Source organism: Ailuropoda melanoleuca, chromosome 18, assembly GCF_002007445.2.
Source record: "Ailuropoda melanoleuca isolate Jingjing chromosome 18, ASM200744v2, whole genome shotgun sequence".
In the NCBI taxonomy this organism is placed as follows: Eukaryota; Metazoa; Chordata; class Mammalia; order Carnivora; family Ursidae; genus Ailuropoda; species Ailuropoda melanoleuca.
In genome coordinates, this window is record NC_048235.1 from 27,323,646 (window position 1) to 27,338,193 (window position 14,548).

General features: G+C 38.5%; 1 protein-coding gene across 5 annotated transcripts in view; it reads left to right on the forward strand.

Moving 5' to 3' along the window:
- Window positions 1–14,548, forward strand: part of NRG1 (neuregulin 1) — a 217,303-nt gene that overhangs the window by 49,395 nt on the left and 153,360 nt on the right. For all 5 annotated transcript variants that reach the window (XM_034647784.1, XM_019805357.2, XM_034647785.1 and 2 more), the window contains exons 3-5: window positions 3,225–3,346; window positions 11,410–11,460; window positions 13,766–13,816. In XM_034647784.1, the coding sequence (XP_034503675.1) occupies window positions 3,225–3,346; window positions 11,410–11,460; window positions 13,766–13,816 (224 nt within the window). The remainder of the gene's footprint in view (window positions 1–3,224; window positions 3,347–11,409; window positions 11,461–13,765; window positions 13,817–14,548) is intronic.

The window sequence follows — 14,548 nt, forward strand, 5'->3', positions numbered from 1 at the left end:
AATGCGTGGCTAATTGAAATCCGTTGATCTGTATATATTATTGTCAAGGCACGTCTCTCCAAGTCGTACTTATGCTACTGATTTTTGAACTGGAATGCATTTGCTATGCTTAGCTTGATTAAACTGAATCTTGGTCTTAGCCCATTGATGTTCAGTCCTAGAATTCCCAAGGGTGTTTTCTGTTGAAAGGACCCCTCAGCTACATGTGATGCCTGCCTTAGAAATTCACAGTACATGTTTGCATGAAAACCACTAAGAGGTACTGTTGCAAAGAAATCTATTTAACTTCGTTCAATGCAATATTTATTTGAGCACAGAGAAATTGTTTTCTTACTTTTTTAAGCATAAAATTTATCAGCATTACTTGGAATAATATTCCAGGAAATACTGTGTAGTTCTGTTAGGAGAATTTTTATTTTAAGAACTATCCCTTTAAGATTATGTTAACTATAAAGCTGATTACCATGTTTCTTATAGTGGGATCCAGTTCAGTAGTTAAAATTTTAATGGCACAGGGTCAAGAAAGAACTCCTCACATATCATCAGGGACTGTCCCTCAACTTACATAAATAGGAAAGAAGGGTTCTTGGAATTATTATATCTTGAGGTGTTGTACATTTTGGGGTTGTTGTTGCGATAACCTTAGAATTAAGATTGGGGGCTTAACAAGAAAAGTTATCATCTTTTATTTTAGGAACTCACTTTTTCTTCTGTGTTGAAAACCAGGATATTATCCCCCAACCTGACCTTCTCCGTAATTTAGCTCTCACTTATTGTTAGTGGTTCCATGGTTGTACATGAAAATTCTTCCAGCTAATTATGCAGTTTGGGGCTGGACAAGCTTATTGCAGTATTTGTATTGTTTCTGACTGCTCTTCATAGGTGTGTGTCATGAAGGAAACATGGCGTGTATGGACAAATTTGTGTAAATAGCTGATAATCCATTACGAAAAACACCAGATTTGAATACACCAAAACCAGGCTTAAAAGTTAACATGACTTGTTGGGGGGTAATATCCTAATATTGTATTTTGATACTTTTAAAAGTTCTCGTAGCTTATAATTAGATCTGAGTATCAACTTGCTAAGATGCTTGGGATCCCCCCACCCCATTACAGCTAAACAGGCTGTTATTATATTAGATCCATTTTTTAAAAGATTTTATTTATTTATTTGACAGGGAGAGAGAGACAGCCAGCGAGAGAGGGAACACAAGCAGGGGTAGTAGGAGAGGAAGAAGCAGGCTCCCAGCAGAGGAGCCTGATGTGGGGCTCGATCCCAGGACCCTGGGATCAAGCCCTGAGCGGAAGGCAGACGCTTAACAACTGAGCCACCCAGGTGCCCCAGATCCATTTTTGTTTTATCAACTTTGTTCTGTGCGCCATCATTTTCAAGAAATATGAACAGATATGCTATGTGGATGACAAGGATTCCACCATCAAATAAGTTTGAGAGGAACTAAATAATATATTCCCCTCTTAAAGAGTCAGAGTACATTAGCGTATTAAAGACTTTGAGAATTCCTGCAGGATCAACAACAAAAAGCCTGTTTTTGTTCATCCTCATGTCTTCAGAGTTTATTTGAGTATAGTACACCATGTTTTGTTTTCTCAAGTTTACCTGTTGACATTGTTCTGAGTCATTAATTTGTCAATCTGCATGTTGGTTTGACTGTGGCTGCCTTGGTCTGGACCTCCCCTGACTGTCTCTGCCCTCTTAATAAGGCATCCTCTTTTCCTGCAGCCAACATTTAGGAACATTAGGTCCTGGAGAGAGCTTACGTGGGAGCATCCAAATATTTTCTTCATTTATTCACACATTCATCCTATAATGTTCGAGGATGTACCAAGGACAAAGCAGTGGCACGTCCTCATAGAACTGTGAGGGTACCAAGAAGTTTAAATTATGGACTCCCCCTTCCAAAGTGTGTGTCCTAGCTGGACAGATACGATCCACTTCAAGGGCTGTGGGGATCATGGGAGAGGAACTGAAGGCTATCAGAATGTAGACAAAGAAGAGAGCAGCAGCAGCGACATGATTATGGAAGATTTGATGAAAGAATTGGCACTTGAGGTGCTCCAGAAAAGTCAGCCAATATCTTGAAATATGGGCCACCCTCCATTTTAGGAGGAAGAAAGGGCGCAAGCCAAAGCACCATGATGGAAGGCTCTACAGCTTACATATGGTCCTGGGTGGTGCTGCAGTTCAATAGACTGGAAGAGAATAGTAGGAATTGAATTTTCATTAATTATATTAGATTAAGTGATTGAATTTGATTAATCATATTATATGACAAGAAGACCAGAAAATTCACGATAAAACTAAGAAGGTGTAACTTATGGGAGCCTTGCATATAATTTTGAGTTGCTGTCTTAGCTTCCTGCCTTCTTCTTTCCCTGTTGTCATCCCAGGAGTCCAGGCAGTCAGGACCAGGTGTGTGTGTACAGGGATGCTTTAAAAAGTCTTTAGTAAATGCAACCAGCGCCAGTGGTTCTGTGTTTTTAAATCGTGGAGACTGCTTAAATTATTGGCTATATGCAACAGTAAAACATAGACAGATGCAAATCACAGTGCTGCCCATGTTGAAAGAGTTTTGAATATTGATTTAATATGTAGTTTTATAAAAGTGTGTGCTGTTGTTGTATATTTATTCCACTGTTAAGAATGATTTGTGTCCTTCCATGCTCCTAGCAATGTGAATCTTCTTAAAGAAGAATTCTCTTTCTTTTGTAAATCCTTTTCATTCAAAATCAACCTAAGTCCTGATGTTACTTTACTGAGAAAAGTGCAGAGCATTTTAATCTATTCTAGCCTTCCTTATGTGTCTGTCCTTACCAGATTTGTAATGATTTTACACTGATATCATTTAGATATAGAAAGGAAGAAAATTCACCAATTGGTTTGGGAAAAAAAAAAAATCTGAGCCATAATGTGTTCAGTGGTGGTGGCAGAGGAATAAAAGAAAAATTGGAGAAGACATTCTTTAAATTGCTAATCTGGGTGATAAAATTAAGGCCATGTCCATAGTATCACTTAAATGTCATGTATCTCATCTTCACTCTTGGTCAAATCCCACATCTGTGTATTAGTAAGTCGTGTTTTAAGGTGGTATGTGTGGAGTGGGGAGGGGGAGTTTGAGAACCCTGAAACTACAGAGAAATAGATTTTGATGGTCAATGTATGTCCGTGAAATATACTTAGACCACTTTGTCCTGATCTTACAGGAAGTCAGAACTTCGCATTAACAAGGCATCACTGGCTGATTCTGGAGAATACATGTGCAGAGTAACCAGCAAATTAGGAAACGACAGTGCCTCTGCCAATATCACCATTGTGGATTCCAATGGTAAGAGATACCTACTACATTCCATTTCTCATATACTAGATCTCGTTGTGAACAAATAAGAAACAAGGAAGGAAAACCATATCCTTCAAGTATCTTGTGTATCTTCCATAACACGCACTTCCGTAAGAGTGAGTCTCTACTCCCTGAGGTGATATACACCTGAAATATACATAGATTTTTGTTTTTTAAGGATTTCAATAGGGCCCGAATGGCAGAAACAGGATGGGGTTGCTGAAAGAGATTGTACTTCCTCTTTAAATTTGTCAGGGAGGGCTGTCAAGTCTTTGGCTCTATCAGTAACAGAGTATGTTCGTGTGTATATATATGTGTGTGTATTTATATACAGAATACATTTGTATATGCGGGATATATGTGTATGACATACATATGTATGTACATATGTATATTATACATGAATATATGTAGTGTGTGTGTGTTAACAGAATACAGTCCTGACTCAGTCCTAGAAATTTGAATGCTCTCATATGTATTTTTAATACAGCTGGCTCTAGGTCGTAGGAAGTGAGGCCTATCAATTTTCGTTTAGGCCTATTAATTCTGAAATCGGGAGAGTCTTCGAGCAAAGCCCTTCCTACTATGTCTGGTGTTCAGCTTCTGCTTTCCTGAGAATGGTGCCGGGATATTTGTTAAACAAATGAATGACTTGGAGATAGAAGGTGTCCCTTACCCTCCAGCAACTGCTCTGAGTTATCCTTCAGAAGTTAAAGAACCACAGCTGGTGGCTGTCTGCTCAGGAGACCGTAGTCCTCCACAATTTGGTGGAGTCATCTCTAGAAACCGACGATGAGCTACAGCAGGGAGCGTCTCCATCTCGTGAAATAATAAAATGTGACTTCAAAGCCCTTTGGTGCTTCTTTTCCCTTTTGCGTGGTGGCACTTAACTACTGCCTGCACAAGCCCTGTCATGTGTTATAAAGCCAAGCCTAGTGACACTGCTGCCCTCTAGGCGGGAGAGGGGAAAGTCTGCCCACTGCAGAGGCCTGCTCTGAAAGCGGGAAGGTAAAGGTGCAAGGCCAGCAAGGGGAGAGCGAAAGAGACTTGAACGGTCAGCTCTGGAGGAGACTGATGGAGTTGGCGTCTGTTGACTTACTAGCACAGGGAGAAGGGAGTAAGGTCAAAAGATGGAACAGCGTTGAGAAAAACCTCAAGTTAATCCCCAGCCTTCTCTGGATTCCCCAATGAACTGCTCTGTTGTAGGGTAATCGGAGTTCATTACTTTAATTTTAAATGCCTCCTTCCACAGAGAGTAGAGGACAACAGTGAAAAGTAGTTTCCATCACTATTTTTAGGAGCTGTGTTTATAGCTGAAAATGTAAAAGCCATTTAAAATTTATATGAGTAAATGTAGCATCGCTTTATGTGTTCATCAGCCCAGGTTAAGCAATAAGTATGCTGCTGGTGTTATTCTACCCCATGAGGAATTTTATAGGATGCTAACTTGAAACACAAATTTAAAAACCGATTTCGGGGGTTTTTTTTTTTTTTTTTTTTTTTTTTTTTTTCCTATTGTGCTATGTTTAGTAGCTTGTTCTCAGCCTGTCATTGGCTTGGTCCAATGTGTCTCCCCGTGGTAAATGCTATTGAATTATGATTTTGACACTTGGATTAGATTTGCAGAGCTTTGTATACTATAAATTCCCAGGAAAATACAATTAGAATAAGTGTCATGGTCTCACTGAGTGCTTACAATACTATTATATTATCCCATGTTTTCTGATTTACAGGATTAAGCAGTGAATTATTTACTACTATATTATTCCTGGTGAAAGCCCATAGGGTTTATTTTTTTATTACTTTTGGGGTGCCAAGGGATAATACGGCTTTTAACATTTCTCTCATAGGGGAGACATCCAACTCATGTTTCCATGTTAATTCATTCAAGAACTGGCCTTGAATTTGAATATTTATTATTGACCATAGAGAAATGCAAGTCGGGATGTTTTTGATGATCAGCCTTTTTCACCGGACAAGAGTAAAGAGAAGTTCTTAGAATATTGTAAGGAAGGCATTCTTAAACAACCAACTAAAATTCTTTACAGAATGAGGTTTTACTGATTTCCATAGAGCATCTGAGGGAGAATAGAGAATCTTAATTACAATGCAGAGTGGTCTTGTTTTTATTTTCTTCTTAGAACTTTAGGAATACTTCATCCTTATCCAACCCTCTCATTGTATTTAAAAAGAAATGTGAACTTAGCATGTGTCTGAAAACAAACACATTCAGAGTCACAAGATATGTAGTGGCAAAGGAGAACTCAACCCAGATTTCTTGCATTCCTGATCCAGGAGAGCTTACTCTGTATCTGACTGTGTGTTTGGGAATATTTAAGTAGATTTTTCGGTTTGTGAAGAAGAAAAAAAAAAAAACTGAAGGAAAGGTGTGAGGCATAAGGAGAGAGGGGTTCTCTGGGGAAGAGTTGGAACTTCGTTATAACTGGGGGTCAAGGAGAAAAATGTACCCAGGTCGTATCTAAAGATTTAAGTAAACGGAAGTGTCTGGATCTTCTTTCTAGTGTCTCTGCCTTTAATGTGCTTCAGATACTTTCATGAAGCTTCTGTTCCTTTTATCTTCTCACCTCTCCTGCTTTCGACGGTGCTTCTTTATAATTACAAACTTTAACCTCATTATGATCTCACTCGGCCATATTTTTCTTCATGGCTCTTTTTAAGGCCTTCTTTCCATTTTAACTCCTATTGTGTGATTGTTCTCTTAGTTCCCAAATCAAATTCCCCATTGCAAGAATGTGATTGAAAGAACTTATGTGCCAGACCATTTCGAGAGACCTAGAGAGCTTACGAATCATCTGCCTTCTGGTCAGGTGCCCTCCGTGGGCTCAACCCAGGAGAGTGAAACTGGAAACATGGCCGCCTAGAAACGCCCCTCTTCTCAGAGGCTGTGGGCAGTCTGCTTTTCGTCAGAGCCTGTGGCTTGGCAGCCATCATGAGAGACAAGGCCAGTGTGTTCTGTATATTGGGAGACTTTCTTTTCCCCCAGCACCTCAGGGGCTTAGTTGAAGCATAACCAAAAAGAAAATAAATAGTCTTTCTGATCCTTCAGCCTCTTCTGTTCTCTTTGAATTTGCTATATTCAGATCAATTATAGCTATCAAAGAAGTCTCAGCTCAGGTCCGGAGCTCTCTGGGGCTCAGATACACGAACTTGTGGTGTCATATCCCTGTCTCCTTAGAAATCTGGGCAAACACTGCACAGAAACACTCTTTCAGAGGGAAAAAAGAGCACTCTACTGTGGTTATAAGCTGCACATGGCCAAACCTTCTCTCCCTAACTGTGTATTTATTATTGACTTGGGCTGAGAGAGTGGAATTCTCAAGAATTTCATTTCCTTCTGGGGGTCCTAGAAAAAAGTCTTAAAAATAAGAACATGTTGTCAAAACATTATATTGTGTAGTACTCCCCTTGAGATTTTAATTTATATTTTCTACGAAATATTAGTCATTTTGTTAATTTTGTGTTGTCTCACTCGTTGCTCCCATATTTCTCTAGTACACAACTGTGGTCTGATAATTCCTACACAGGTTGCCTTGCTCAAAGATCCTGGTATGCTGCTGTGAGCTAATTATCCAAATTCCATCCTGTGCAAAAGATTCCTTGTGATATACTGAAATTCTCACACAAGTGCCTTCTTTGCACGAAGATGTTTAGAATATATTTTGGTACAAGATTCTAGGAGGGATGGCAGGGGGAAGGGGAAGGAAGATACGCACGAGAGATTGGTTTTTTTTCCCCAGAAAAAAGTGAAAATTGTAACAAGATGACCTTGTTATTTGACACTATTTTTAATTCCAAAACACAGCTATATAACTCTCAGGGAAAAATTAGCTCGGATCGTAAAAGTCTTCCATCCAATATTAGGAACTTTCTGCAGTGAGACTCATTGTTTAGATTTGCTTAGATTAGCAACTAGGTATAAACAAATTGATAACAAAAACCCAAGAATCCTCCTTGAATTGTTATATGCTTGAGTGAAATAATGGCCATATTTTCACTATTTTCGAACATTTAGAGAAGAATGTGTATATATATATATATATATATATTATATATATATATATATACCCAATCACTATGTTAAGCTATGTTTTAGAAATTTATATGTTTTCTGTCTTTTCCAGTGCCTTTTAATCCCGATCTCATTTGGAAAAAAGAATTTGCCGTACAGTAAACAGATATACACGTATGCAATCTGCTAATTATTTTTGGGACTATGTGGGTCTAACAAAGACCAGTTGGGGTTTCATATAAAGAAGGATCTCATAGGCAGCTGTCATCACATGATAGGTTTTGGGTGGATTCCTTTCACAAGTTCAAATATGGCAGCTTAAGAGGCCGCATATACCACGCTTACACAGATCGTACACTCTATGTTCACTTTTATTTGCGTTTCATTTGGCTTGGTCTTTATACAGGAAACCTTAATTTCGCAATTAATTCTCAGCTAAGAAGCTCCATAACAACTCCTGGGCATCAGATTAGGGAAGAGAGTAATAGACCTAACTGGTTTTCAAATTAATTAAGTACTGTGGTCTTTCAAAGATTAATACAAGAGAATATACAAACTAATCAATCATATCCTCTACTAGATTTTCTTTTTTTAATCAGGAGAAAAATTATTTGAGTGAGATTCAAGATCCCACAGGAACGTGGGGCTCATAGCAATAAATTTGCTGTTTCCTTTGAGATGAATGAAAAATATTATTTCCACAAAATTTGCGTAATATATCAGTTGGTCCTTTAAACACTTGGCTCACGTGGGTAATAGGCTTAGTTTCCCCCTCTCCCAAATTGATGGCATTGTTGGAAATGCCGTGATATTGGTAAACAAGCTATAGTTATACTGACGATCATATAAAATGTTTTGTAATTTGGAAAGCAGTCTCCGTGTATGGTGTATTATATTGCATTCCCATGAAGGCTAATAAGGAAGAACAGTATGAGTGGAAAGGAGCTGTTTTTACAGTGTATAGTATCCATTCTGTCTCTACATCATTTATTAATTTCAAAATTTCTCAGTTGCTTTCTCATAAGCTCTCATGATGAGCAAGAATGCAGACACTTGAAGACATTCCTTAAGTCATCTTTACTAGTGCTAATAAATAAGTCGGCCCATTTTCAATCTTTAAAAAGATGACTTGGTCGTATTTTTTTGCACACACAATAATAACCTGTACTTTTAGAATAACAAGGAGTCACAGAAGTGGATGTTTAAATACATACAGACACATCATATGTATGTTTCTATATATGTGTATATGTGTCTTTGCCAAATAGTTATATTCAGTATATTGTGCTCATGGTGAAATCTCAAACAAGTCATGCGTGCATAATAATTAGGAAAATTCCTTTCCACAAGGTGTCATTTTTCAGACAGTGCAACTTTTTCTTGAGAGCAGATCCGATTTATTAAAAAAGCATTCAAACGTGGCAAATATACTAATGTCCCTTATGTTTACTTGCCTACTCAGCATAAGTTGCTCAGCTGTGTTCAGTTCCTGATCATTCTAAATACTCATTAATTTGCACTAATGAAGGGGATGTCCTTTATAAATTAACAAATTTAATATATCAAGTTACTGTAGGAAAATATGTTGCTTAAATAAACATCAAGAAGATTGCAGGACTTGATTTTTTTTAAATCTGTAATTGCAACAAAATTATTTTCCATCACTTGTAATAAAAAGTTGTTTTGTAAGTCTATGAATTCTACCCAAAACATGAATAAAAATGCTTGCTGAGTGATTTTAATCCAAAAGATTAATTTTTCTTATTAGCAAGAATCTTTTAGTGTGGAAGCGTACAACTTCTGACTTGTGTTTCCCCCAAGAAAATTCTGAAGGTTTCTATTTGGAACCATAATTGCTAAAGATATTTTTAAGGTCTCCAGAGTAAATATCTAATTTTAGGAAGGGAGATGATTGTTATTATTAATATTCTTTTAGGAAGGGAGATTATTTTAAGTTGTCTCTGTGTAGATAAATTTTTATAGTAACCTCCTGTTCTGGTACTTTTATGTAACATTCAATTTAAAAAGGAAATGTTATGGTTAACCTTTCCTCTAATCTGAGATCTTTCATGTTGGAGATAGAAAAGCTCTCACTTTCTTTTTTTTTTTTTTTCTTGGAAGGTCACAGTGGACAACTACTTGGTTTGTCAAAAATAAATTTGAAAAGAGTCTTGATATTCATGCTGGGATTGGGACCTTTGCCCAATTCTTGTGACCCTGAGCTTACGACTTCAGTCTGGCTGTCATGTCATTGATGGGTCCTGAAGGACAGAAAATGAAACCTCTCTCCTTATGTGGGCACTTGCTTGGAAACATGGATCTTCTAATACGTATTCATAGGGAAAGATAAATGTTGTGAATCTTTGATTAAAATCTTTCTCTCGGATTAAATATCCCCCAAAGAAGAACAATTTTCATTTTCTACAGCCCAAATCAAGAAAAGTAGTTGTGGTCATGTCAGAAACAGATATTGCCATATTATCAGCTCACACTGTCCTCTTTAATGCTTGCTGCATGAGAAAATCCAAAGGGTATCGTATACATTCCCATTCTGATTCCTTTCACTTCTTCCCATTTTTTGTGGGTATAAGAGGCAATGGAGGCTACTTTGGTGGCTTGATAATAATCTCACACCTTGAATGGTTGGTCTTCCTAATGTTTGAATAGAGAGGACTGTCCATTACTTAATTTTCACAAGAGAGACACATCTGGTCTTACTCAAGGTGTATTTCTGACCTTTATATATTCACATTTCACCTGATGCTTATTCTTAAACATCTCCACTGAATCTCACATGCCATTTTTTTCCCCTTCTGATTCCACAAGGCCTTGTATCCCTAGAGAAGCATCTGAGATTGAAGAAACATTGCCAGTTAAATTAAGACTTCTTACCTACTGGACTAGGCCTACCATGGAAACCTGAAATGGTCACATCTATACTTAAAGATGGTTGTGTTGATCGTGAACATTCCTAACTCCATGATTAACAGGCTGCTAATTCAAACATAAAATGATAGCATATATGATTTGCTTAGGATTTTAGGAGTTTCTGGTAACTTCCATAATATATATATATATATCTCACAGTAGTTTCAACTTATCTTTTTGTCCTGGTTAGTAAATAGTGAAGTATTATTATGTCATCTAACAATAATTATATCAACAGTGAAAGTTGAATGATATTCCTTTTCACCTCACTACGTCTTCCCAGGCTTCGTAAAACTCTGCCTTACTGAAAATACTAGATTTTAGCAAGTGAAACCCTTTGCAGAAGGACAGGAAGAAGACAGAATTGGTGAGACAATGTCATCGTCCTTTGTTCCATTATAAAGGCAGTAAACTGAAAGCATGTCAAAGCTTAAACAAGACTGTCACAATTCCCACCATAATGTAGTTTCTCTTTCTTCCTTCCCTTGGGTTGGGAGCTCCTATTAACGCTGTGCCTTGCCCGGAGTAGCCGAAAAGTCTATCAGATAAGGTGCCCATCTGGATTATCATTGGCAATTTTCTCTAGAGTTCAGTGCCAGAACTTAACGTTTTTCAGCAATCCCAATTAGAAACGTCGCTTGCTTTGTTTTTGAACAAACATGTAGTTCTCCAAAGATTGACAACTTAAAAATTCTGACTACAGTTTTGATCCTACAGCTCTGATGTGTGTGTGGTTTTTTTTTTTTTTTACTTCTGCTATCTGCCTTCCTTTCTGAGAAGGAACCCACAGCCTCTTTGCTGTATATTGTCCTTCACCAGCCCCACGGGGGCAGGGAATTCTTGCTACGTACTTACTCCAGCATAGCTCATCTCATGCTCTTTGCCCAAGAAAGAAGAACTACTTATCTGGGCAGCTTTTTTTTTTTTTCTTTTCATTTCTGACGTTCAGGGTGGATAGAGCCTGGGCTTTCATCACCCTCTTGCAATACTTTTCTTCCTTTACACTCCTCTTCAGTGTGAAGGCAGGCTGTGGAAGTGGCTCCCGGCCTCCTGATTATACATCATAATCTCCTATCACCTTTTCTTTTTACAGACGTCATCACTGGCATGCCAGCCTCAACTGAACGAGCATATGTGTCGTCAGGTAAGGAAAAGCAGCTCACCAAATTTTACTAACCAGAACGACAGACCTAACTGCTGCCTGCACCTTCTACTAATCAGAATGCCCTCTGCATCCAGATCGTAGCTGTTCTTGTTTTCTGCTCCAGTATTTCCTCCAGCTCCTTTTGCCTTCGGGGTTTTACATAAAGGAGTACAGTTCTTGCCGTATGTCTGAAATTGGGTCTGAGAGGCATGCATGGGAAAAAGAAATGTCTAGATACAACTTAGTGACATTAGACTAGGAAAGAAGACATCTGGGTTATACATTTTTACAATCTTTCTAGGTCCTTCTCTCAGCTGCCTCTGTTCCTTTCATCCACTGTTGTTTGTTCCTGGTTAATGTGTCTGTGTCCAAACTCTGACCTCTGGGCTCCTAACGAGCAGTTGTGGGTCACTGAACTTAGAGAAAATACTGTTAGACGCCTGAATTTTTCAAATGTTGGTGCATTGCTTTTTGGTTTGTTTTTGTTTGTCTTTTCCTCGCCTGTAATATTTGCCAGTAGCATTTATAGTCTGAGCAGATATTAGCTACTTCTAACCCAGCTCTACTAATGCATGCCTAACCGTAATTCATCGTTTTCCCCATTAGCTGTGAATTTAATTAATCTGCTGTGAATCTTTTACTTTTCTTTTCTCTTTTTCTTTTTACTTTCCTTAACTTCTATTATTCTATAGTTAACAGGACCTTGGAATATTTAAAAATTCATATTTAATTAGAGGCACATTTTTAGAGTCCTAGATTCAAAACTCACTTCAGAAGTATAATAACTTGTTTCTGCATGACGCCTCACAGTTTACAAAGATTCTTACATCTCATTGGGTATTCACAGTAGATGTGTGAAACAAGACATTATTTTTCTTCCTTGTACAGATGAGAAAACTGAAGCATTAGAAATGTTAAGTCATATGTCTCAGCAAGTAGGAGAGCAGATCCTTCCAGCTAGCCCAGTATTCCTTCCCGTTACCCCGTATTTAATGTTTTGGCATCATTGATTTCCTTCATTATGACCTGTACCTTGTTGAAAAGCTGTAGGAGGCCATATGATTGAACACAGCCTTTTTTGACTTACCTTCATCAGTTTCTCCTCTTCCCTTCAAAGCCAGTGTTCGGTATCATAAAGGTTAATTCTCTCTGTATCCCAGATGGCTTTGACCATGTTTAGGGCATAGTCATGTGTTGTTCCTAAGATGGACGTACTCACCTTACAGGGTGGGATGATCCTGGAGTCTAAGAGGCTTGTACTTTTCTGAGTAATAGAAAGAAAGCAAGAGAGAAGGGAGGCAGCTAGGGAGGGGAGGGGAAGAAAGATAGAGGTAAAAAGAACAACAAAAAGAAAACAATTGTTGAGTCATCTGAATTTTCTTCCCCTTTCATTTAGGCATTTCTTTCGTAAAGGGGCTTCGCTGTCTGACTCCAGTGGATGTTGTTAGGAGCCTGGGCTTTTCAGATGATGTGGTGCTTCTCGGGAATCGGGAGAGACGATCACTATTATTTTCCGATACATAACTTGAATCTTTATAACTCTCTGGCTGCTGAATTTCAGTCCCTCTTTGATACTAACTTGTTCGTCTTTCTGACTAATAAAAACCCTTAGGTTCCCTGCTTTTTTTTCTGCATGAGTCATGTTTTATGCTCTGTCTGTATTTAAATACCAGCTTCCCTTCCTTTGTGCTTGCTACCTAAGAGAATCTTGCCACCATACGTCTCCAATGATCGTAATAGGAGTTTATTTAGCGTGTTTCGTTTGACCCTACCGTAATTGCTCCAGTGGATCTTGCATGGACTTCATTCAGCACCGTATTTGGTCAGGGCGTCTATGCAGACCATGTTGCCTGAGAACAGATTCATTCTTCTTCTTCTTTTTTTTTTTCCCCTCTGTGCATGGAAGTGAACTTTCATTCTCTCTGAATATGGGGATTGTTCTCTTTGATTTCATGTTTCTGAAAATCAAGAGCACACTTGAGAGAAGGAATGGGCCATCTCACCTGTCCTGTGGATCTGTTCAGAGTCATGTTTCTAGGAAGTTCATACATCAGTTGGTATGTGGGCTATCTCTGCAGGTGGACCGACTCCACTTTCATCCCTTGGGTTTGGACTACAGAAAGAGTCCTCTGTGGTCTTTGAATATTGCATACATCTTCCTCCGACTTCGAAACGCTTCAACTTTTCCATTGCACTGTTTTCTAGTCCTCTTTTTCTGGATGATCCCTGAGCCTGGCACGTTTCTGATGTAAGAATGCAAACCGCCTGCCTCAATAAAGCCTCATTTCACTTCTTTGTTTTGTAGAGTCTCCCATTAGAATATCAGTATCAACAGAAGGAGCAAATACTTCTTCATGTAAGTATACTTGAATATTCCATTCACTAGTTGTTTACCCAGGATGCTGTCTGCTTCTGGAGGTGGGGTTCCTGTCTCAAGTTTGGGAGCAGGCTGGTATTTGCTGCTTGGAAGGGAATGGCCCCGCTCTATGCTTGCGGTGGGGAAGGGGGGGATTCGAGATCCCCTCCCCCTAAGACACACATGGACATTAGAAGACACCACATATGTGCTGGTGTTATAATGTGGTGTCTTGAGTGTTGAAAAATGACTGCAGAGCCTCTGAGGCCTGGCTCTGGGTGAGCAATAGAGAACGTCGTTAGTTGTTTTTAGTGTGTCTTGTTGCCTTTAGCAGTTGCTTGAGGCCTGATACCCAGCTGTTTGGGGCCTATTCTAAAGCTCCCTGGTTCTCATATAAAGTCTGCTGTGATAGAGTAAGGAAACTATATATAGATGCCCTTAATGCAAATTCGATAGCAAGTGACTAATTATGAAAATGTTTGAAAGCAAGTCCCTAGGCAAGATCTCAGATTAGTTTTCATCTGTTTAATGTAAAATGTGCTTTGTGCTTATGGAGTTCTACAACCGTTAGATTGATTGGTGCTTTGTGCCATGTCAGGGGAACTTAAGAAATTAGCAAGCGCTAGTAAAAATAGTTTTGATACTTATGAATTGTGAATAGCATCGAATTAAATTTTGATATCCAACGGGGGAATTTATCAGACCTTGAAAATAAAACCTATAATTACAGTC